The 26,213-nt window shown below is 36.8% G+C and overlaps 1 protein-coding gene across 23 annotated transcripts in view; it reads right to left on the bottom strand.

Moving 5' to 3' along the window:
* Positions 1-1,781: 1,781 nt before the first annotated feature.
* Epb41l2 (erythrocyte membrane protein band 4.1 like 2) overlaps positions 1,782-26,213 on the bottom strand; it is a 170,268-nt gene continuing 145,836 nt past the window's right edge. For 5 of the 23 annotated variants that reach the window (XM_070010185.1, XM_070010190.1, XM_070010189.1 and 2 more), the window contains 9 exons: positions 25,002-25,103; positions 21,677-21,844; positions 19,332-19,385; positions 18,564-19,127; positions 16,810-16,932; positions 14,902-15,000; positions 13,313-13,393; positions 11,248-11,357; positions 1,782-3,019 (listed from right to left, as the gene is read on the bottom strand). In XM_070010185.1, coding sequence (XP_069866286.1) covers positions 11,250-11,357; positions 13,313-13,393; positions 14,902-15,000; positions 16,810-16,932; positions 18,564-19,127; positions 19,332-19,385; positions 21,677-21,844; positions 25,002-25,103 — 1,299 coding nt within the window. In that variant the 3' untranslated portion in view covers positions 1,782-3,019; positions 11,248-11,249. The remainder of the gene's footprint in view (positions 3,020-11,247; positions 11,358-13,312; positions 13,394-14,901; positions 15,001-16,809; positions 16,933-18,563; positions 19,128-19,331; positions 19,386-21,676; positions 21,845-25,001; positions 25,104-26,213) is intronic. The other 18 variants (XM_070010199.1, XM_070010200.1, XM_070010201.1 and 15 more) reach the window with 15 other exon arrangements.

Genomic DNA, 26,213 nt, shown 5'->3' with positions numbered 1-26,213 from the left:
AAACTTCCAAAGCATGCTCAAGAGATTCTTACTTTGTCTTTTATAATTAATGGCTACCAAGTTTACCAGAAACTATCAAGAATGGGAAACTGTTTTAGTGCCAAAGGCCATATGGATATTTACAATATCATTAAAAGCCATACAAAATGAACAGGCCGATGATAAGCAAGTAGGTCTGTACTATTGCTTCTCCAATGATTCCGCAGGCCTGCCTATAAGGTCCTATGGGCCAGATGTTCCCCATCCAATTTAAGCAATGGCACAGATCCTTGCATGACAAACCAAATAAAGCAGGAAACATATACTCAAAAGTTTTTGGGCTGTAATCCTAGCTACTTGAAGGTGGTGATAAGGAGGACTGCAGTTCTAAGCCAGCCTGGGCGAAAAGTTAGTGAGAGAGGTAAAGTGAGAAAAATAAGTCAAAAATGGTGGCAATATGTGTATAATCCCAGCTACATGGGAGGCCACAGGTAGGAGGGTCTCAGTCCAAAGCCAGCCTGAAACAAAACAAAAGAACACATCAGAGAAATAACAAGTTTAAAAAAGGCTGGGGGCAGCTCAAGTAGTAGAGTGCCTGCCTAGCAAGTGTGATGCTCGTAGTTCAAGCTAGAACTTCGAACAGAGAACTAGATAGATGTAGATATAGATCAATGTATCTATCTGCACACATACTGTCTAGTAGATTTTATCTTAGTATCTCATTCATTCATTTGCTTCCCTGTTCATTAGGAATTTGGAAGCTCAATGTCTCAGTGAGATTATGACACCCTGAGAAATCCTTTGTGCTTTGTTGATTGTATCACCCATGGTTACTTGCCAACATTGTTCAAAATGGCTCTTTGGGTACTATGACCCAAAGATGTTCTTGAGGCATCAAGCTGTGGAGGCTTAATAAAATGGACTCTTAACTGAACAATGCATTGCCTAGCTCCAAGGGGTTGGAAAGAAACTCTGTTGTCTTCACTATCAATGTCATTTGATGTATGGAAGAATATGTTTTCGCTAAAGGCCCAGAGAAAATCAGGCTATGATCTAAATGTGCATGTTACACATGCAAACATTCTAATGAGACGTGGATTTACAGAATCACAGTGGTTCCATAATAGCTCTAAGGCTTGGCTTGCTGCGATAGAAGCAACAATTATAAAGTGAGAAAGGCTTCTGACAAGCTGAGATGTAATTTAGTGGGAACAGATCCCAACAATGACAGTTATGCCAATTATATTCACTACACTCATTTTTAAATCTACAGGAAGAAATATATAACATTTCAAAAGAAATATACCCTGTTGGCCATTTGCTGTAGAATGTTTAAAAGAAAACAGAACTCCATGCACAAATCAGATGTGCTTTGGTAAAAGCTTTGCATTAAGCCAGCTCTTTCCACTTGATGCAGCCCTCAGCTTTAAGTCACAATGGACACAAAGTAAAGCAGGATATGAAGCAGAGGAACACGATTCAGATGGGAGAGGTAAAATAGTCATTAAGAACCAAACACAACTATGCAAAGAAAACAAGCTAAAACATCCCTTGGAGAACTTGTACAAGCTAGGATGTATTATTTAACCAGCGATTTGGAACCTTGCACACAGAACTTTAGATTACAAACTTTCAGCACTGCTTTCATTGTCTAAATAGGTGATGCTGGCAGCACCATCAAATTGTATGACAGAGCTAAAAAGGGAATTAAATATGTTACAGTGTACATTCCAACATTCTACAACTCTAGGACTTCTCGCAGGAAATATTATACTGGTTTATATTTATAAAAAGAGAAGGGATACATTTAGAGAATAAACAAACTTTATTTTATAACAGTATTACAGAAAGCAAAATATCATTTAATACAACTTGAAGCGGCTATAAATCTAATCTGGCATTGTAACTATACATAGGGTCAAAAGCAAGGGGAAAAATAATTCAATACAGTTAATAGTAAGTTCCTATCAGGTCTCTGGTGTCAGCTTTAAACAGCATCACTTTCTTAGACTAACAAAAATCCCACCATAACCCCCTATTCCTCTCCTCTCCTCAGTATCCTCAAAACCATGTAGATCCTTCAAGCTATCTGAAAGAGATAGACCTGCTCAGTAACAGGAGGTCAGTTTTACATATAGACAAGGCTTAATACAAAGCAGGTTTTCTACCCAATGTTCAAATAATGGAAAGTACTGAAATTCGGAAGTGTTAAGAAAGAAAGCACTAAGGTTTTAAGCTGCCGGAACATTTTAGTAGAAGGGAGGGCAGTTTCTCCTTTCCTCCCTCCTATTCTGGAATGCTGTGAACGAGAGTGTGAGTACTGGCACTGTGGTCTGATAAAGTCCTTGAACACAGTGCATGGTCATAAGCTTCATAATTCTCCAGTCAAGATTCTCTGACTCTCTACTGAAAGCAAAAAGTCAAGAGGACTGGAAAGTCAAAAGGGTTCAATATAAAAAATGTCCCTAGTGAAATTTTCAAAGATTAGAAAAATTTAAAGATGTAAGAAATGCTTTTAATTGGTATTAATATTTTCTTGTACAGTATATTTGCTGTAATCTGAAAACTCTGTAAATATTTACTGTAAGAATTCAATGGGAAAAGATGGAACAAGGAAAACCACTCTTTTAATTAGTCACAGAGGTTCCTTTCCGCATAACAGCACCTGTTCAAGTGAACAGCACCTCACCAGCCTGGGCTGGCTTTGTTCACTGTCATCGGGGTAAATGAGTCATAAAAAGCAGGTGGTTGTACACAAGGTAAAGAGGAAACAAAAACAAAATCCCTCAATTTAAAAAAAAGTAAGAAACAAGGATATTAAGTGGTTATAAAACAAAATAACATATTAAAAATGCACAAGAATAGTATAGACCAGAGCTGTTAAGGTAAGGTTTGGTGTTGGCATTTTAATTCTTCAGGCTCCTGGTCATTGTTACCAGTTGTAGCACAAATTTGCTCGAGTAGTGATGTGGCATTAAGACTTGGAATGGTCAAAATTCTTCAGGTCCAACAAGTTAAATGTTGTTTATAAAATGATTTTCTAGGAAAGGAAAAAAAGAGACAAGGTTTAAATATTTCGAAGAAAAGGGTTTGAAAAAAATTAATGTTTCGAACTAAACAACAGTTATGTGCACATAGGTCTACAGTAAATAATGCACTACCAAAAACCAAGAAAGAAAAGATATTCCAAAAACTTCAGAGGATTGACAAATACATTGAACAGAAAAAATATTCCAAACTTCAGAGGATTGACAAATACATTGAAACTAGCAAATAAGTACACTAAGATTTAATTAACACAAATCCAAAACAATTTATACAGTAATGTGTGCTCCTTAGTACCTAGTTTTGGCTTCTGCAGTTTCAGTTATTTGTAGACAATCCTAGGCCAAAACTATTACATGGGAAATTCCAGAAATAAACATCTGTTAAGTTTTAAATTGACTTCTGTGAGTACCATGATGAACTCACACCCGATCCCACCCAGTGCCGGCATCATCCTCTGTCCAGTGTATGCATGCTGCATATGCTGTCTTCCCACGGGTCACTTGAAGCTGTCTCAAGTTACCAGGTCAGTTGTCACAGTAGTACAGCACCTCCCTTTCAAGGAAACTTTGTTTTCCTAGTAATATCCCCCAAGACAGAGTTCTGATGCTGGCAATTCAGATATCCCACAGAGAAGCTATGAAGTGCTTTTCTAAATAAAAAATGAATGGGAGGAAACTATATATAGGATCAGTAGTATCCAGTTTAGAGTATCCTTCAGTCTTGGAACATATTCACCTTGGGTAAGAGAGATTACAATAAGAAAACTAAGCCAAGGGCTGGGGGTGTGGCTCAAGAGGGAAAGTGCCTGCATAGCAAGCAAGCAAGCAAGCAAGCAAGCAAGCAAGCAAGCAAGCAAGCAAGCAAGACAACCAACAATATAAACTCAGGGAGAAAAACCAAAGTGCATTTTTACTTCACTACAATGATCAGAAAAGGGTGTTTTGTGGGGAAGGGGGAGATGGAGGTAAAAAGCATACAGTATTATGATACTAAAATGAATGGAAAGATGTTACATGGGGGGGGATTTAAGACAGAAATAGAAAGAAGTTGGTGGTGGTGCTGGTGGTTCACACCTCTAATCCTAGCTACTCAGGATGATGAAATATGAGGATGAAGTTCGAAACCAACCTAACCAGCAAAAAGGTCCAAGTGGAGGCCTGGCTCAAGTAGTAGAATGCCAGCCATGTTTTGGTTTTTTTTTGGTCAGTAATGGGGCTTGAACTCGGGGCTTGGGCGCTGTTCCTGCACTCTTCAGCTCAAGGCGAGCACTCTACCACTTGAGCCACAGCACCACTTCCAGTTTTCTAGTGGTTTATTGGAGATAAGAGTCTCACGGACTTTCCTGCCCGGGCTGGCTGTCAACCGCGATCCTCAGATCTCAGCCTCCTGGATTACAGGTGTTGAGCCACCAGTGCCCGGTGATATTTTTTTTTTTTTAAGCCAAGTGAAAATAAGACCCTTAGTTTAAGCCCCAGTAATGGTACAAAAAATATCAAAGAGGTATTATTATATAGTTAAGTATGGGTAAAGTGAGCAACAGATGGTAATACAAGAAATATTATATTTATTCTTTGACTAAATTGAAAGAGCATCTACACAAAAATAGGTAGCAGTCTACTGTAGTGATCCATTCTATAATGCAAGAGCCAGAGCTAGGCGATGGGTTTGGCAGTTCATATAGGGCACAGCCCAGGAAAGGTGATTGCAATCGTTTCTCCCTGGCTTCTGAGGATGTCTTTTTTTGTGTCCTGATTCTTATTTTTAACACATTGCTGTGGCTGCAGTGTGGTAAATGATAGAAACCCTAGTTAGGAGCCTGGATGAAGAAATAGCAAACGTCAGGTGTTATCACTAAATTCAAGGACCGAGGCTTGAGTGGCTGCCACAGATATGAGACAGCTGAGAGGCACAGCTGTAGAGAAGTTGTCATATGGTGATCAAAAAGGAGTATCAGAGATGATAATGAAGTTCAGACTCTACAACATCAGAAAAAAAGAACAATGGGCTCATTAGGACTGCAGTGTAGATTTGGAGGGAGCACAAAGAGATCTAAGTAAAATGAAATCTAAATTTCATGACAGTATAAGAAAAAAATCGAAGAGAGTCTTTCAAGGGAAGCCCATAATCAAGGGAAGCCCATAATCAAGGGCATATAGACAAGAAAAAGGAGTGAAATAGAAGAACAGTGTGCTGTTCCTGTAAGAGAAAAGAATTTCAGAGAGTTGACAATTTTAAGTAATTACAGAGTTCAGTGGAGAGTGGTAATTAATGTCCTATCCAAAAGACATTGATCTCAGAGTCAATTTGAGGGTACAGTCTTTTGGCTAGATAAAATAGGTCATATTTTTTAAAGGGGGTGAAGAAAGATCTTCCCCATCACTTAGATGTATCACAGATAATTCAGCATCGTGATTATTCAGGACAGACTGATTAATCAGATTCATTGCTTCCAATCCTGTTGTCTGCCTTAGACGATTTCATTACTCATTAGTAATTCTGCTTGATCCTAGGCAGAAGGAAATCAATGGAGAGAAAACAAACCATTTTTTAGGATAGCAATTAGGAAGAGAAATTTTAGGGGAGTGGGGGTGGGTTGAGAGGAAATGGACAAAGCCACCAATCAAATAGTATTAGGAAGTATCTGAGACCTTCAGTCAGCTACTGGTCCTAGTTCTTCAAGAACTAGTAGTTTTGCTCTTAGTGAATATGTACCACATATTTAACAAACCTGGCATTTTGCCTTTCTTATATTAAAAAAAAATAGAACCCTGACCTACTGAAATAATAGCTTGGAAACAGTAGATTAAATATGTGACTAAGATAAAAGCAAAATAAAGACCATGAGCTGAAAGCCCAGAGAACATGGTTTAAGATTCTATTCTCCAATTTCTCTAGGCTCTGTCACTTTATTTCTTTAAATCTGTTTACATCAAAAATAAACTTTGAAATGAGTCATAAGTTTGTAAAGGAAAGCTAAAATTATTTGTTTCTAAGTTATTATAGGAAACTAAGGAACACACAAGAAATTAAAGGTAGATCTTGACCTAAAAAGAAAAACCTTCAAATTTGATGACCTAAATATAAAGACACATTTACCCATTTAAACTCAAATTTCATTGCATCCATTTATTCACTGTAAACTCTAGTAAATTCTAGAAAGTATGCTTGTTTTCTGACAATATTACAAATAATAACTTGATGTGCCTTAGTATTCTAAGCAGTTTTCAGAATCAAATAAATAACTTTAATTTTAAGGATAAATGTATTAGTTTCTCATTTAAAAAAAATCAGTAAGTAAACTGTATGCTGTATTCATAATTAGTGAAGAATCAGAACAGAATATGTGGACTTCTTATTGCTCTGGATAAATAAGGAGTAACTTACTGTATGAAGCTGTATGTTTTGTTTTGTCTTGGTGGTACTGGGGTTTTAATTCAGGGACTTAGACTTGCTGGGCAAGTGATCCACTACTGAGCTATGCCTCTAGCCCTTTTTGCTCTCAGCCATTTCTGCTTCAGTTTGCTAAGGCTAGTTCTGGATCCAGTAGGATCACAATTGTACTACCTCTACCTCCTGAGAGGCTGGAACTACAAGCATATGTTACTGCACCTTGTTTGTCTGTTGCCTTTCAATTAACAAACCAAAACATTCAATCTCTCTCTCTGCCTCCTAAGTATCTAGGATTATAAGTGTACACCACCCTTGTATTAAGTTTTGTTATTTATACATAACATAGTATTTTTATTCTTCTTGCATTAAAACATAGACCCGTTTTAAAGTACTAAACATATAGCTCTTAAACTGGGTAGGAAAAAAGATAGAAGGATTACTCATGTCTTTGACACACGAACATTAAGATGCTTTAAGTTTTTCTGTCCTTTTTTGGGATCTATAATATTTGGCAGCCTTTTTATGGTAGGTTTTGGATCCAATTAATTGATCACATATCCCAACCACACACTGATTTTCAGGTTAAGTGCTAGAAACATTTCAAGAGACCTTCCTTTTCCTTAATTCTATCCCATACAATAGAAGTCTGGACATCTTTGTCAATATGAACTGAAGGAATTATAAGCAATAACACAACATTTCACATACATATCATTTCACATACAACATTGTAAGGCTCCCTTTGAGTTTCCACAAGGTCACACTGTTAAGTATGGATTATACATAATAGACCAGAATTGTGGCTAAATGAACAAAAATATTCTGGACTATACAATGCCACTCAATCTAGCCACTAAAGTCCTACTCCTAGCATGTGTCTTCTTTGGGACAATGTGGGAATAGATCAATGTGGCTAAATTGCATCTAATCAAAGGTCTAGTGCTATGCCATACAAGGGCATTTAATGGTTGAATACTTTGCATGAAAGTTCAGAGAATTCTCTTTCATAGGGTTCCTGATAAGCAGGATTCCTTTGAAAACCAAATGGTATGTGCTTCTCTATAAAGGAAGAGTACTGTCCCCCAGGGTCAATGTGTATATGAACAGCTTGTGATTAGTTTGGGCCAGCACATTAGTTCAGCCACCATATCAAGTTGGCTAAACAGTTAACGCTAATTTCTTTTTTGACTTCTGAGTTCCTATTTCTCAACCCTGAACAACTTTGACTTTGAAACATTGGTCTGAACACAGTACCATTTTGTTTAGAAATGGTAGTGTTCCTGTGCACAATACACAAAAAGTAATGTTTCTAATTTAGAGTTTTCTACTAGGGTTTGGGGGCTAGGATTCTAGGGACAACTAAGGTAGACAGTTTACAAGATTTTTAATAACACTGCCACTACCTCTATCTGCTCCATAAAACCTACTTCTCTCCATACTCTCAGATGGACACAGAACTGACAGAAAACAAAAGGCTTGGTTCACTGTTTGGGGATTCTTGAAAACTGCCTGTAAGCTCATTGTCTTTAGTCACTTTAGTCCTGACCACCTGAAGGAGACTGCTTCACCAATCCCAAAGATCAGGCTCATTCCTCATTCTCTACAAGGTGTTAATAAACACTTGAATAATTTCCTGGAGCTGTCTTTCCTCACAGGTTTTGTGGCCTTCTTTTCTCACCCATCATCTTTGCTGCTCCCCTCTTACCTCTGGCTCCCCAGGCTTCAGTTCTATGCCAATCCCAGTAACACCTGCAGACTGTAGGATCCACATAGCTTGCAGACCCCTCACTCCTGCATAGAAGCTGGACTTTGCCACTTAAAAGATACCTAATATATGGCAAACAACTTTCAGGCAGGACTTGACTCTTCAACCAAAGGGCTATATGTAACTCTGAAACTTAGAAGAAAGCTTATAATTTGCCTTGTAAATGAATTCTTCTGTAAATTCTGTTACTAACCCTAGCTTGCAGATGACAACACTGAGGCAGAGAAAAATAATCCACCCAGATCACGTAACTAGGAAGTCAAGTTCATGCTGCTGCATTCCCTCAACCATGTGCTATTATACTTCCAATCAGGGGTAGGTGTGTGTGTGTGTGTGTGTGTGTGTGTGTGTGTGTGTGTGTGTGTGTGTGTGTGTGTGTGTGTGTGTGTGTGTGTGTGTGTGTGTGTGTGTGTGTGTGTGTGTGTGTGTGTGTGTGTGCGCGCGTGCGTGCGTGTGTGCATGCACGGTGCATGCATGCACGCACCAGACAGACAGAAACATGGACAAAGCATTTCTTACAGATTCACTTAAAAATAAAAAAGCTTTCTCCAGAATTTGTATGGCAGTTTAGTCCTCCTACAGTTCATAGAAAAAAAATCACTGTTCCTTAAGCAGAAAAAAAGAAACCCCTGTATTTCATAATTCAAATAACAGATGTAATCAAGAACTCCTTTGCTTAAGCCAGAAACCTGGATGTGATGTGTGATTCTTCCTTATTCCCTTTATTTCCATTCCCATTACTCTCTAGAGTGCCCTGTGATTTAGCCATAACTGATCCTAAACTATTAGATTCAGTGTTCCTGACCCTGCCTAGAACTATAACAGAACTATCTCCTACATATCTTGAAGCTTCATGAAGGTTTCCATGAATGTTCTCTATGAGAAATCATCTCTGACATCCTATTCTAATTTATATATCTCTCCTTTTTGTTTTCACTCCAGATTCAGAGCATAGTACAAAAGCTAAAACTATTCTGCTACTATCAATTTACTGTTTTTGATTTTTAAAAAAAGCCTTGTTATTTCTATGATAAAACAGTAGTTGAACCCAATAAGCATTCCACGCATACTTATATAATGAACAAATATGGATAAGACAAGTGAATGGATAAGTAGCTGCTCCTTCATTCATCCTGCTGACGTCTGGCTGCTCTCTGTTCTAGATGAAAAGTAGACTGTTCATCTTCTACATGGGCATCAGTGGTTACTACAGAAGTTGGGAGGCCACCTGAAGTTCAGCTAAGTTTAGATCTCCCACAATGTCAACTAAAGTGGAGTTATAAGCACACTCCTATGCTGTGGCTCATTCTTTCTGACACCACACAGAACACACCACACCAAAGCATGTACACCACTCTTCCTATTAGGGCAATGTGAAAACGTCACTGCAAGCAATGTAAGGCTGCTAATGTTTTGTGCTCATATGGGGGCAAGTATGTTTGATATAAATGTATTTACATCAAATATATATATATATATCAAAATGTTCATATATCAAAATGTATTTGATATAAACTGATGGGAGGAAATAGTCTTGAAAGAATATTTTTAAAAGCCACAAAGATTGAGTGAAGTGCTTCTGAAGTGCTTCTGTGAAGTGTTTGTTTCTTTTTAACAGTGTTTTCAACAGAGCTCAAGCCTCAAAGTTAAGAAAGGCAGATGTGGGAGGTTCTTCTTCCGTAGATTGTTCTCTAACAATCTTTGTCCTCTCTACTTCCACTTTCAATGTTTGACCAAAAGCTTAGGGTTATTCCAAAGAGTGAGGTCAAGTTAGGAGGGCAGTTTTACCTGCCTGAGAACAAAAGTAACAAATACATGGTAAATAGCTATTCTTTTCTAACTTTCAGACACTGTCCTGGTTCTGCTTTTTGCCTTGGTTTACCCGATGCCTCTTTGGGATCCTAGCAAGGAAGCCATAGACATAAGACATAATCTTCCTAGCTCTAACGGTTGCAAAAGAAAATTTTCAAGAGAGACTGTAGCTAGTGTAGGGGTAGACATAATAAAATGACTTTGGGACTCTGAGGTGATCTTAGTCTTCAAACTCTGACTTTTTCCATAAACTGATAATACTGTAGTTTGTTTACACATCACCATATTGAATCTTTTATAAAAGTAATTTTACTATATATCCTTCATGATAAGACTGGCTTTTCAAAACCTATGGGACAATAAAGATTTAAACTCTTGATTTTATTATTCTTTAGACATCACATGGAAGCATTATATTAACTAATGCCCTACTATTAACTGTTAAGATTGCTTCAAAAACTTGCTAGTATTTATAAAAATGTGACAAATATCCTGTAAGTTAATCTTTATGAATATCTCTAAGATAAATTCTTAAAAGTAGTTTAAATATAGACATGTTTTAAGATAAGTGCTTTGAAACTTGTTTTGTCAAACTTTTCTAGGAAATATTAACTTATATAGCAGCAGTATGTAAGTATACTTTTTTCCTATAACTTTCCCAACATTGATCAAAAATAGAAGTTTTGCCAAATTTACAGGTGAAAACTGGTCCATGAATTTTTATTCTGTATTGATTTGAGTAATAATAAAACTAGTTTTATTTATGTTTTTATATAGTTTTCACGTTTTAACTGTTCAATTCTACCCCTTTATAACTAAAATCTCTAAATTTTCTTAATTATACATTTTCAGTTTTCAATACATATTCATGACATTAACTGATCTATTCCTATCCAGATGTATTAAGCTTTATCCTTTATCCTTTCTCTTTTTCCCTTAAGTTTTCAGCTTTTACATAATCAAAACAGCTACTAAAAAATCTCTCACATGAGAGTACCTTCCTCAAAGGATCATTGTGAACATTAATATACTGTAATATGCGTAAGAGTGAGTAAGTGTCTTATCAGCAGCCTCTAAATAGAGTGTAGCTACTGACATTACATACCGAATAGGCCATAGAGTTTATAATTACTTATATAGACCTGAACAGATGTACCTTGGGATAATAATCATTTGGAAGAATCACTGTAGAAAAGTATCACTATAGAAAATAGTCACAGGATCACAGGAAGGTGTAACAAAGGCTCTCTTACCTTTATTCTTCCCCTTCCTCTGCCAACTCTGTTTCTTTGTGCACTACCACTCTTGTGACTGACATGTCAGGGTGCTGTTCTTTGGCCTCCCTGATTGCCTGAGCCAGTGCCTAGTAGGGTCAGAAAAGAAAACAGCATGAGCTAAGGAATAGGCAGGCAAGACACTTACACATCCAACCGGCTGGCTTTATTTATTAAGCCTCTCTGATGTGTGGAAACACTTTTGTGGTCTCACTCAGATGAAAGTTTTATTAAGATGTGTTTGGATATAGGCTAGGGGGTGAAAAGATGTCAATGGCATTAGGGTTACCACGTAATTGACATCAGTTTTGTTTTGTGGGTCTTGGGGCTTGACATCATTTGTGGGGCCTGGGCGCTGTCTCTGAGCTTACATTCTATGCTTCTGGTTACACATACAGGGGAAGCCATCTGACAATTACATCTGAAAAAGTGCTCTCTTTAGGCAAATACCTGAACTGAGCTGTTCAAGAACTGAAGGACATTACACAAAGCAATTATGAATCCTTACATCAACAGTGAGGCTCTATAACAGCAAAACAGCATCATGGATTTTTTCATGAGTTGGGGATATTATTAGCTTAATCTTTATTTTTCAGATTGTTATTTGTATTTGCTTTTCCCAGGCAATACTACCTAAATTTGAGTTTCTAGGTAAAAGCTGTCAAAAAGTCAAATAAAACATATACAATAAAACCTGTTAAAAAAAAAAAAATCTTGCTGGAAAAGCAGCATTCTAAAGCCTGAAAGGGCATGGGTTCAGTGGAGAGAGTTGTACTTCCACCATGCCAGTGAAAGAGAGCTCCTGTTTAGCACACTATAGAAACCTCGTCCTAGTACACAGAAGCAGAATTATTCTTCTCTGTGGGAAGTTGAATGCTTTGTTTCTACATAGGTAATTCTTTTTCCAAGATAAGCCTACCAGTCACTTCCTAAAATCCCCAGATCCAAGGGATAGTACAAGAAAAAAAAAGGAGGGGGCAAAAATGCTCAACAAGAAATGTACTCAATACCTTACTCATGTAACTGTAACCCCTCTGTATAGCATCTTTACAATAAAAAAATTTTTTTAAAAGAATCCCCAGACCTAAGTTAAAATTCAGAGTTAGAACACCTCCAACTTCTAAGAACTCTTAAAGAATTTTTAAAACTCATTACTAAATATGTTAATAAAATCATGCTTTTCAAAGGTAAAAAAATGAAAACTGATTTTCTTTTTAGTTACAAAGAAATTCTATTTTTCTACGGTCATATGTAGAAAGACTATTTCAAAGTAAACTTTTCTCAAAAATTCTCTTTTTTGAGCTCAGTATTATATGCAAAGCTGTGTGCCTATCATTTGTTACTATTCCTCAGCAGAAGTGGTCCACTAAACATTTCATTTCTCCAAGCAGAAGGAAAATAGTTCGGTCTCTTTTTAAAATCACTCAGAAACAAAACAAAACCTTCTTATCATAACTTACAACAGAAGTCTAAAATTAAGGCTGCTCTACAAACCTCTTGCAGTTCCACTCATTACTCAAAGCTATATATTCTGTCAAACTTAACATTAAAATTGAAGCACAGCTCTAATGATTAAAAAAAAACCAGAGTCAATGTAAATTTTCACTTTGAAAGAAGCTTTAGATTATGGCTTTCTTCCTTCTCTACCCCAATAATAGAAATAGGGAAAAAGTGTAACAGCAAATAGCCATTTTTCTTCCTTTTTTAAAATAGCCATTTTAACCTTCCTTTTTGGAAATGAGTGTCAAACTGTCATTCATATTTAAATATTTTATGGCTTGTCTTCAAACCAGATTCATGTGAATACCTAATTGTATTCATATTTTGCACGTGTAGCCAGTGGGAATAAATAGCAATCTATGTTTCAAGTCCACAAAGAATTAGGAAAGCTTACAATTAGACACAGTTTAGGAAGTGTCATTACCCACACTTAGTTCTAGGACACATTGGGAGAAGGATTAACATAGGGATGTGACCTGACACATGAGAGATGTGAAGTCAAGCAAACAAAACCATTTTCACAACTAGAATCTAAGGTTTTTACCTGGTCATGATCAATATCTGCATCTCCTGTAATCACAATGCGTTTCTCAATTCTTGTTTCAGATATTCCGCCTTTTACAGTCTAATGGCCATGGGGAAAAAAAAAAAAAAAACAGATCATGAAAGCATGTATACAACCAAAGAAAAGAAACATGAAACCCATATAAACTTCTCATAACTGAAAGGCCGTTCACATCATATGGAAGACTGTAGAAACTCTCTTTGCAGAATTTTTAAGTTCAACAGCAAATCCTATTGTTAAAGAAAGAGCATCTCCCTAAGTATTTCTCAACCAAAAGTAACTCTAAAATTAACGTATCAAAATTCAAGTGAAATTAATATGGGACAACTGCCACTTAATCCAAGTTCTTTTGAGATAATCAGAAACTTTCCTGCGTTTCTTCACTCCCTGTAGGTAAATTTTTGAAAAGAAAAAAAATAGTTATTCACTGTTTGTAGAATTATAAGCAATTCTAAAAATCTAGATATATTCTAGGTTTAGGAAACAGACTGCTTGAATCTAGCTATGCAAACTGATTTGGAGATTTCATTCATTTTATTTAGGCAGAGAAGACAGTTGAGATTTTCATTCAATGTTTGATCAATCTACCATTTCCTCAAGGGGTTGTGCATGTTGACAGGAGACACAGTGGCATAGAGGCTGTGTTAAGACACTTGGGGGAAGGAGGTCTTTGGCAAACTAACCAGGAACATAGTGGAGGATCCTCTGCCTGTGACTTTCAAAACAGTAATGAGTAGATACCACATAATTCAATGAAAACACCCATCTAACCTCCACAATGCTGATAAGGTTATACACCAAGTCACAGTGATGGCACTTTATACAAAAAAAAAAAGAAAGCTTATCACTAGCTATAGCAACTGGCTAGGTTTTAAAATAAGCTTGATGGCAGCATTGGTTTATGTGGATTTTTTTAATTCACAAAGTTTCTTACTGTCTTTTTTGTTTTGTTTGCTTCTGGTTTTGTTTGGTTATTGCTGCTGAAATACGGGATGATAAAGGATGCATTTAATATTATTAAGCACTAATCAACTGTAAAAAGTGGAAGAAAAATACTGGAAAACAAGAGGAATTAGAAATTTGTTGACATCAGAAGGAAACAAAAGCACCTGGAAGCTTCTTTAAACAATCCCAAGTAGGTCTGGAGTAATCTATGGTTTATGTATCAAATCCTAGGTGAGGTTGACGCTGCCCAGCCAGGTTTACACTGGTTATGTGGTTATGTGGTATCAAACATTTAGAAAATGTTTGGGAAAATGTTCCAAAATAAATACAAACGAGGGAAACTTTAACCAGTATTATTCAATCTCTGCTCTTGTAGCTGCCTCAAGTGTAGCTATTCATAACATATTTTTACCCCCCTGTACTTTGCAAAACTGCAATTTGGCTTACAAATGTATTTGTTAATGGAGCCCAATTTCTTGGATACTTCAAATAAAGGCATTTTTATTCCACTAGCACTGTCTGTGTACTACTTGGAAGTTTGCACAGGAGCAAAGAAACAAGTCAGAATAGATTATGTTTGCAATGTACCATCCTCACCCTAGGAGTCCCCTGGATTGCTTTACCTTGGTGATATGTGTGGTTGTCGTTGTTGACACGGACTCAGATGTGATGGTTTGTGCGGTCAGTAACGTGCCTGAATCACCACCAGCCCCGCCATCAATCTTTGGATAGTTGGGGGAAAAATACAAAGTAATATTTAACTTCCATGTCAAAAAAGACCCTATCCCACCGAATATGCATCTTCTAAAACTTAGGTAGTTGGTAGTAGTTGCTATCTGCCAGTGTACTGTATGTCAGTAGTAGTAATTTAAGAGCCTAAGAGTCGATGACATTTAAAACAGAAGAGAGGCAAACAGCTGACTGAACAAAGAGAAGCAAACCTCGTGCATAAGAATGGAAGTAGAAGACAGTTGGAAAGCTACATGGAAATCAAGAAGATCTGTCTGAGGAACATTTGTGGAAGCTAGAAAAAGAAACCAGAGAGCCAGGAGGAGAAGTTTCCACAGTGACCAGAAGTGCTGAGTTTGTTCTGTTTTTTTAAGCACAGGTGGGTAAAAATAGATAAGCATTTTCTCAGATTACTAAGCAACAGACCTGACTAGGATACACTGAATCTGCAGAAATCTGTTATTCACTTATCTCTAGATTTTTTTAAACACCATTGTTCCTATTTATAATAGTTTGTGAGTATATATATATATATATATATATATATATATGTGCAAATATTTTACATTATATGCATGCATACACTCTCTACATACCACATAGAAATTGCATGTATTAAGACAGCTTTTATTTTGTTTGCTTTGACACTGGAAGAGGCAGAAGATTCTAGTGTTTACAACAAATAATTAAACAATAGCCATTTAACCAAGCTCAAATCACCAAATATATTCCTTACACTGACGCATGGAACTAACTGGATGATACCAGCTTCAGTTCAGTGGAAAATTCTCTCAGACTTGGTCATGTACCTGTACTTCTTTAAGGCACATAACACAATATAAACACAAGAGTAATGCCTTCTCATATCTATTCATAAGACGCCTATATATGCTTATGCGGGATCTAAGCACACATGGATTGCATGACTAAATTCACTTTGAGAAATGTGACACACATTACATCTTTAAAAAAATATCGAGAGGGAAATAACATGCATTCTCCTAGATGGTATCATCCCATCACAGAAGATTAAAATTCTCAGTGGGGAAACTATTTATTTTATGACATTTTTAACATCCAGTTTGAAATGAATAACACTTTCCCATTGGTGTTACTCTTAAGGTAGATGTTTCAATGCTCTTTTAAAGTTTCCTGTCAAGATTTAAAGCATACAAATCTGATATATAGACAAAAAAATGTCTAATCACTATCAGATGCTGCCTTCAGAACATCACAGTAATCAGAGTCTGCTGTCAATTCTAAAAATCTTTAATTGAAGAGTGAGGGAGTGAGACAAAAGTCAAATCCAGTCATGACAACAGAAGCACACATGACTTTAAACATGTGAACAATTACATGTCAAGAAAAACATTAAAAAGTATGCATGTGTAGCAAGCTATGAGTTGACCTGATCTATTTTCATGCAGTTTCAGTAGGAATCTATGAACTACTTACTCATCTACAGAACATATGATACACAGAAAATTTTGCAAGATGGTATGTTTCCACGCACAAACACTTTTTGATGTATCAAGTCAGAAACAACTTACAAAATAAGAACAAGATTTATATCGTTTGTCCTAAATAATATGTACAGTACTGGACTACCAATTTGACTGTAGCTCTCTACCTGAGCCTAAGATAACAAAGCTAGTGAGTGGTGTGGTGGGAGTAGTTCTAAAAAATATGTGAAAAACTACTATGTCAAAACACATAAACACATAAGGAGAAGGTAAGAACAGAAACATTCATACTATAAACAAAACAGAAACTCAAGCACTTGCAATCTTCAGCTTTTGTACCTGTGGAGATTCATATGTGATGGTTTTGGTCTCAGTTTGGACAATGGGGACTTCCTTGGTAGAGATCTCTGTCCTTTGTGAGGCATCAGAAATTGTTACCATCTCTGTTTTTACCACTGGTGGCTGAGGTGAAAAGGGAGGGGAAAAATAAATTGTGATGGTAACAAAGTAAAAGAGCTTAAAGGAACCTTCAAAACAATTTTTAAGAACCCATATTCAAACACGCATTCAAGCACAGAAGAGTAAAAGCAATAACCTAAACAAAGATAGGAGAAAAATTTTACTTCAAGTGTATCATAAATTGAAGTGAAAACAGAAAGAACTGCAGAAAGTGACTTGTCTTAATTTTTAGTGCAACTTAATAAAAAACAAACTATAGTTGTGTGAAGGCTTATGGTTTTTAAATAGCTTGTGAGTTGGGTAGGCTAAGATTTGTTGTTCTTTCAAGAAGATACCATCTTCAGAAAGAATATTTGCAGTGATTGTTTTCAATTATATTCATCTAAAACATTCAGCATTTCTTTTGTGTTATAGAACTACAATGTTTTATCTGAAACTACTCCATTGCTGTTGTATTAATGTTTTAAACCGTGAAAGGTTCAATTGCCTCGTTAACATTGTAGTTTACTGAGCCTGTATGTTTAGTACACTAGACTGCAGTACTACCAAAATATTCAGTACTTTGAGAAAATTTCCAACAGATATAAAAAAGAACTACCATATATAGCTATATACTAAATTCATAAATTATTAGCTCAAAGTGTTCAAATACTCGTTTTCTCAGTTATATTCAGAGAAGTAATATTACAAAAGAGTAAAATTTCATTTAATTATTCCAAAACAAGATGACTTCAAGACTTTCTACCCTACCCATGAGAGCAATGTGGATGAATCTCTCAAGAGACATTTCTGGAATAGTAAACCATCCCTCAGTCTACCGACTCCTAAATAAGAGACAGTGAACCTAACCATCAAGACTTAATCTAAAGGGAGTCTGGAACTTTCTCTTTCTTGGAGAGAAACAAAAGATTCCTCCTATCCAATGTAGGTAACTCACAAAACATATAATCAACCTGCCGATAATCCAAAACTGATGTAAGGACAGTACCTCTCTACCGAACATTAGCTTTGACTGCCTAGAAAGGAAGTCAAAGGCTCACATGACCCCTGGAAGCTTAAAAAGAGAAATCACATGGCACTCAAGAAAAAATGTCTCATCAATACCAGATTGCCGCCTTTGGAGCATCACAGTAATCAGAGCCTGCTGTCAGTTCTACAAATTTTTAATTAAAGGGAGAATGCACCAAAAAGTCAAACTCAGTCATGACAACTGGAGTATACATTCTCACACTGACCAATTTTTCAATAGTATATATGCACTTAACTAATTAAATCCATGAAAAAGGCATTTAGTGTGAGGAAGCCATGCAAATAAAGACAAAATGATCGCAAGCAGCCAAAACATGCAAAGAAAAATTTAAATGAGAAGTGGGAAGAAAAAAAATAATGTAGTGACTGTAGGAAAGTTTACCCTACAGGTGATTTGGCTGAAGTAAAGAACCCAGAAACCAGGAATGGAGCTGGCAGAAGATCTACAAAGCCGTGCTTTCCCTCTTCTTCCCATGAAAGAGAGAACTCAACTTCTTGTTGAAAAAGCTGAGGAGAACCGGAGGATAGGCAGAGGAGAGAGGCAGGCACTGGCCACCAGAGGAACAAGCTCGATAGTGCAGCTCCCACTTGGGACTCTCATTTACCTCTGAACAACAAATAATTTGTGGCAAAACATCAATGTCAACATGAGACACCTCTCCGTTAACTGTATGCTGTTCTTCCTCTGTGTCTTCTCTTATGTCTTGCTTAACAGTGCCTTCGTGAACACTCTTCTCTGCAGGTATCTTTTGGACAACTACATTTTCCTGGGCCACTGTTTCTACTGTGATTACACTGGCACCTGCTTGTCTGTCTGGGCTGGCTTCAGGCACTGCTGCCTCCCTCTCTACTACCTGGGCTGCTTGGCCGGCCTCTTCCTCCATCTCTTCTTCATATTCTTCCTGCTCTTCCCTTATGATGCCCTCGGTCACACGGTGGTGGGGTTGGTACTCTCCCACATCTTCCTCCTCGCTCTCACTGCTGCTGCTGCTCTCAGAAGACAGGGAGGTGGAGTCTTTTTGTGCCACATGCTCCACCTTACGAATCTCCCCAGGACCACTCCCAGGTGAGATCTCTTTACCATTCATTTCTTCTGGGATTACTCTTTCGTCTTTCCCAACCTCTGCCCGCTTCTTCTCCTCCACTACATTCAGAGTTTCATGTGAACTCTATACAAAAAAACAAGATGGATGAAGGAAAACAAAAATGTATGAATACACAAAACAACGGCAACTAAAATTAACTGATAGCAGATTCATGTCATGGAGAAAACAAAGATGATTATGATGGCTGACTGAAAGGGAAGCGGGGCGAACGTGAGGGGTATGAGAGACGACAAGCAATGGTGTTCACATGGAAGGGGAAGGAAGAACCTTAACAGCATCTTTGGCTCCAGTGCAAGGCCCTTCTGACTCGGGAGCACGTGTCTGTGAAACAAAAAGCAACCAAGGACACAGAATCAATAACATTTTACCTCAACAACGACCGAAACAGACATCTGACACTGCAAAGACACAAGAGCAAGAGTCAACATCTGGGAAAACCTTTGCTTGAGGTCACATAGAGGACAACTGAGACAAATGCCAAAAAGCATACATAAAGAGGCAGAAGCACAAAAACAGCCCGCATCCTCTCAAAGACATGTTTATATTACAGCTCTATCTAGAAGCTCCACTCACCTATGTGAATTTTTAAAGGGATTATACCAAAGCTTGCTGATCATCTTCAAGGATAACGTTAGAAACTTTTTAAACCTACTCGCACAAGTAGTTTTAGCTTGGAGTCTTGATTCCTAAATACATATAATACTAAGAAGATGACAACTGTATCTCTTCTTTTGCTAAGTGACTAAAAAATTAATTTGAATGGCAAAACTGTACCGAGCCTTAGATAGCTATTATCATAAAAATGTTTATTTTACAGATGGTTATTATTTTCCTTATTTGTATCATAGAACAGAAGGGATGTGATATATTAGGGCAGATGTCAATGGTAGCAAAGAATATTTTCCTAAATTTCATTTTTTGAATAACAAAATAGAAATCTGAACTACATCTAATTAATATTGAAAATACTCATTCCTACCATCCCCCATGTAGATATCTACTTCTTGGAAGTAAATTAATTTACTCTACTTGAGTAATACAAAATTTAAATATTCGTAAGTATTGCTAATTGGATACATTGTTAATATAAATTATCATGCTATGGCATTATCAAATAAGGTAGAAATCAATTTATAGAGGAGTTTAACTTAAAGCTTCAAATTTCCTGATACATTAAAAAATCTACATTGGTACAAGTACTGCATAGCAACTTTTTAAAATCTGAGTGTTTTGCATCCCACAATTTAGATGCAGAAGGGCACTGTGTTTCTGGACATTACTGTCCTGAAACCTTAGAGACATATACTAATTACACTGAGTTGTCTCCTGTAATGGTAGGGTTTCACTTCATTTTACCCCCAATTCAAGGCACCCAGAGATAAAAGTGCCTCAAAAACACACTGCTTTGTAGCATATATCAACATACATATAGTGTCTCTGTCTCTGGTTCTTTTTTTTTTTTTTTTTTTTTTTGTCGTTAGTTGTGGGGTTTGAACTCTGGGCCTGGGGGCTGTCCCTGAGCTCTTCAGTTCAAGGCAAGTGATCTACCTCTTGAGCCACAGAGCCACTTCCGGTTTTCTCATGGTTAATTGGTGATAAGAGTCTCACGGACTTTCTTGCCTGGGCTGGCTTTGAACCGAGATCCTGAGATCTCAGCCTCCTGAGTAGCTAGGATTACAGGTGTGAGCCACCAGTGCCCGATGTTCTGCTACTCTTAAATGTACTGGAAACGCATGTTTGGGTCACTCAAAATGCCATGTAAATCATGTTACCAGAAAAGCAAGAGTCATCCTTCCAGTTTTATTGAAACCCAAGAGGTTTCAAATAGTAAGTAAACTGAGCAACAACCAAAAACAACCCAAACACCATGAGTCTATTTTAATAAGCAGGTAACATGTAGCTACTTATTAAAAAAAGATGAAATTTAGTGATAAGAATATTTCTAAAACAGACATTTTAGGATTATTCCAGAAAAGTGTACTATTCTTCTTATTATTAACCTCAAATTGTGGAATAGATTCTGCCAAGTTCAAGGAATCCGTGAAGGCCTTTCAAAAACTACATTCCCGGGGCTGGGAAAGTGGCTCAGCGGTAGAGCACTTGCCTTGCATGCTTGAGGCCCTGGGTTTGATTCCTCAGCACCACATAAGCAAAAAGAAAAAAGCCGGAAGTGGTGCTGTGGCTCAAGTGGTAGAGCGCTAGCCTTGAGCTGAAGAGCTGAGGGACAGCGCCCAGGCCCAGAGTTCAGGCCCCACGACCAGACCCAAAAAAAAAAAAAAAAAAAAAACTACATTCCCTCTTAAAAGTAAAGAGAATGTCTGAAATTTGGTTTGGAAAACTTTAGCCTCTACAAATCATACTTAGATTTTATGTAAAGCTTTGCTAGCTAGAACTCTAGGCCTTAGCAGCCTAAATGGTTCTCTGAATTTAGACAGATTTTCATGTTTTGGACCAATTTCATTTCCTCACATCCAAATCCATTGTTTCTTCAATGTTTTTCCGAAGGACAGTTAATTTTGCCAGTGGCAACACTAAGGGAGGGCCTCATATTTAAAAACTGAAATTTTCTCTCTTAGGCGGTCATTAGTACAAGAGAAACAAGTAAAATGCACCTTAGGCAAGTGTGAGAAGGGCGAGGAGCAAAGCTTTTCTTTAGGTGCATTAGTGTTCACAACAGCGCCCTCTGCTGTCCAAGTGGTGGCTGAGGTGAAGGCGGCTGTAATGCTATCAGAAAAGCCCTTTCCACTAAACAAAATAGATGTTATCTCCTCTTCTAGGCTCTAGACAGGTCGGAAAAGGAAGAGCAAAGAATTAACAATACATCAGGACAACAATGACCTATTGAAGGAAAGGGAAGGTTATGTAAGAATGAATAACAGAACAGCATAAAATGAGAGAAGATAAGTATTAGGAAGATTTTGTAGCACTTAGGTGGAGGTTATTAGCCTGAATGCCAGCGTTCCCACTGTGTTTGAAAACCTTTGACAGCTGTAACCTACAGAAACCAACTAAAACTCCTAGGTTTATTACTGACGCTTTATCAAAAACTGAGAACCACTTAGCTATTCTCACATATTCCTGAGGTAGTTCCTTGTTTTCTTTTTGTACAGAATGGCCTCTTCAGTGCCCTCTCCACTTGAAATGCTTCTTCCTGTCCTGAATCTTGGGTCACCCACCTCTTCTCAGGTGCACTCTGGCCTTTCTCCTTTTATTGAACTCTGTCCCTTCATATTGTGCCATCTCTCTGGGGCCCACTTAGCAAGTCCATGTTCCGTGGAAGGCCTTTCATAGCGACTCCAGCTCTTATGAGCTCTTCCTTTCCGCACATGACTTTATATAACAAATATTCTTAGCAGCAACCCAAAGTGATTCTCTCAGATATTTAAGCATGCCACAGAGCAATAATGTTGTGGTTATTTTTCATTTGCTTTGTTGGCAAAGAGAAACAAGGAAAAATAATGACCAATCCAGAACTGTAAAATGAATAATGTAAAAATCATTTGTCTCTGAAAAACCACATGTGGTAACTTTAACTTTCATATTTCTGGCAATGATTCCAAATGTGTCAGTGAGGACAAAAGGAAAGCCAAGAACTGTCCTCAGAAGCCTGGAAGGCCACCAGGGCCTGGAAGGCCACCAGGGCTACCACAAGGTTCCTCTCATGTCACAAGTTTAAAGAAAAATAAACGCATAGCAACTGCAAGATGTTGTTCTAAGAGGGATGATGAGAGGAAAGTGAATAGGAGAAAAAAGTTTCTAGACTAATTTGGCTCAGTTATTATCCCATCATTACATCTTTCCCTTGGTGAATGGGGAGTCCTTCCTAGTTTAAGTAAGTGCTATGCATTCAATTAGTCAATAAATAACTACAAAAGTATCTCAAAACTACAGTATACATGATCTCTTATTAGACTCATAAAAGAATACCTTCTCTTCATAATACAATATATAAAAGAAGGCATGAGTTATTTATTGAAGGCAAAATAACTTGGTTTCCAATTTTCTGTTCTATACTCAAAATCATTTACATCCAAGTCAAGTCTACGTTGAAAGTTTGATTTATTTATTTTTTAGGCAATAAAATAACACTTTTTTAAAATCTATGAAACCCATACCATGGGAACTTGGAAATTTTATTAGACAAATACACAATAGTTTTCATTTTGTGCTTCAACAGAGGTAAGACTCAAAGATAAACAAGAAATACTGAAAAATCCAAGAGCTAAAAGAAGTTATAATTTTTTAAACTAAACAGGTATTTTATCCAATTTAAAATACTCCAATAGACTCCACTGCTCATATGAGTTAACAGTAGTGGCATGATGTTTTAAGAGAAAAAATATAATAATACATATCTATATGAAAATAAAGTAATAACAAACATATATAATATATGCATGGGTCAATAAGCATTTCCTGGGTGAATGGATGAAAAGTTGTAATCAGAACAATGCATATATATGTCTAGCAAGTATATTTTCCTGCATGTGTTAGAGGCAAGAACAGAAACTTCAAATGGGGATAAGAAATCTAGGAGCTTTTCCTGGTTTTGACTTCCTTTAACATTACTATAACTTCTACAAAATATTTTACACTGCACATTTCTAAACATGTGACCCAGAAAAACACTGATTTTTAATTATCTTAATCAAAATTCTAGTTCCTATTGTAACAAGTCCAAGCACATCACTTTAAATTTGATCAAATGACCTCATATGACTTGCTTCTAGCAGGTAGATTTTAATATATGTATATATACAAATATCTTAAAGTATGTGATATTAAAATTATCATTATACATATGATTCAACCTGTTTTTGGATTTCTGGTTAAACTTTAAAGTGAATAAACCATTTGCTTGAGTTTCTATGACATTATGTTACTCATTCTCATTTGGAAACAATTTCATTTCAACTAGACCTCAAAGTCTCTGAGGGAATTTCCATGTATTCTGCTCCTCCCCCTCTCCCATGCATTTTCATTCTCATTAGTAAAGTCTGTCACTGTTTGCATTCACACTTCCTTTATAATCCATTCCTTACCCAGTGCCAGAGGGATTTTTGCCGGACATACTTCACATCACTACTCACCTTAAACATCTACAATACCTTCCTGTAACTCCCAATATAGCCTAATTTTTGATGCTCTCATGTGACCTGGAATCTGACTTGTTGGACCTTGCCTTCCTTTGCGCTCCTCCTTGTTCACTAAGTCAGTTTGCTTCTGAACATAATTTTGGCCTTTGGCTGTGTACTTATTCTTCCTATGTCTGCCTCTGTTATCATTAATGTCTCAATTCCACGTTCCCCTGAAGCTCCTCAACTCCCTTCTAACACAGTATTATATTTCACATTCTTATTAGAACTTACTTCTCAGTAACTGTAACTATCTAATTGGACATGTTTGTTACCCCCTCCACTAGACTCTAAGCTCTCCTTGGCTGACCAGCTGGCTAAGAAAAATCAGTAGAAGAATAAGAATATAAGTGCAATGAAAGCAAATTTCCTCACTAATGTTGGACATTTCATAACGCAGGGGCACAAAGAAAGGTATAAGGGCTGCCATTAAACACACCTTAAAAATAACATTTCCAAAGGTGATATGTGATTAGTGATTAGTGATATGTGATTGTGTTTTTCTACCAGCATATTAGTGTTGTACAGAGAATTTTCATGTGGAATTAGTTTTCTAACTGTCAGCCACTTACACCAAGTTAGGGATCTGCATTTTGAGTGATCAAGTAGAGTACTTATACAAACACTTGTGTCTCACCCAGTGACATTACGAGGCTATGGAGAGGGGCTTAACTGTTTAGACACTCAAAAATGATTATACATATTGTAGACTGACATAGGAAAAAATTCTCTATGGCTGTGGACAGAAATACATGGCAAGGGGAAAAAAGCAAGAGCAGGACTAAGGATGCAAGGTGAACACCTTGTCTGCCTCCTGAGCTTTTTCTTCAACAGTCCATGTTTTGGCCATCAGGTACTTCTCCTTCATGGATAAGATATCCTTGAAAAGATGGTCTCCTTTTCTCTATTGTTTTAAACAACATAAATCAACAAATAAGACACATACATTACACCTATAGCAGCACAAACATGAAACAATCCTGTGGGTCTGTGGAACAAACCAGATGAAGCAGCACATAAACAAAGGCCAGAGCTTATCATGTCATCACACAATGTTTTTCCAGAAACACTCTAGAAGATAGCTGAAATTGACTTTACTGTAAGAATTAAAGTGGTATCAGACTTTAAGGGCCTACCATGCATGGTGTTTTAATCTTGTTATCATGTTTTTCCCCCCAGTGCCGAAATTATTTCCTAAAGGACTATTTTCAACACAAATTTAAAAACTTAATACTATGAACAGCTTTGCTTCTTAAGGAAGAAAGGATGAATAAAAGAGCATCAAAATGTCTAAAATATGGTACATTCAAATTTCACTGGACACTGAAAGGAGAAAGATGAAATGTAACTTCTTGATGCACTTTAACAACTTCACACTAAATATAGTGTGATCACTGCCACCTCAAGGAGGAGCCGCCTATGGAAGGTTTTAAGTCAGAAACAGGAGAGAGGGATCTGGAAGCACCAGAGAGGACCAGAGAGAGAAAGGAATGAATGAAATATATTTTGAGAGAGTACTCTAAAAGACTTACATTAGTGGAAGGAAGAAGTAAACCACAGAAAGGAAAATGAATGAATATGAAAAGATATAATGGCTGAAAATGTTTTTAAACCACTATGCTTTAGGATATTTCCATATTAATTATGATATAACATTTTACAAGCTTTCAACAGGGTTCATACTTCTTTAAAGGTAAATTTTATCTCATTCTCCTCACAGTAATGATTATAAAGCATTCTATATTCTATATTTACTTCTTTTTTCAGAACTCAGCATCTAAGAAGCTTATTCAATACAATACTTAGTTTCTAAATTATCTTGTATAATAATTCATTATGACTAATTTACCTGAAAAAAGAACTGAACTTAACTCTGAAAATATCTCAGAAGTACTTTGAAACTCATACCATTTTTTTAATAACTAGGCCGATAAGTACTACATTGTTAATAATATTTAGTATTTAAAAAAATGTTAGCAATTCCAAACACCATTAAGTGGGTACATTCTGTAAC

The sequence above is a fragment of the Dipodomys merriami genome, unplaced genomic scaffold, assembly GCF_024711535.1.
Source record: "Dipodomys merriami isolate MVZ:Mamm:240054 unplaced genomic scaffold, mDipMer1.0.p SCAF_8, whole genome shotgun sequence".
Taxonomy (NCBI): Eukaryota; Metazoa; Chordata; class Mammalia; order Rodentia; family Heteromyidae; genus Dipodomys; species Dipodomys merriami.
This window is presented reverse-complemented; position numbering and strand designations above follow the sequence as displayed.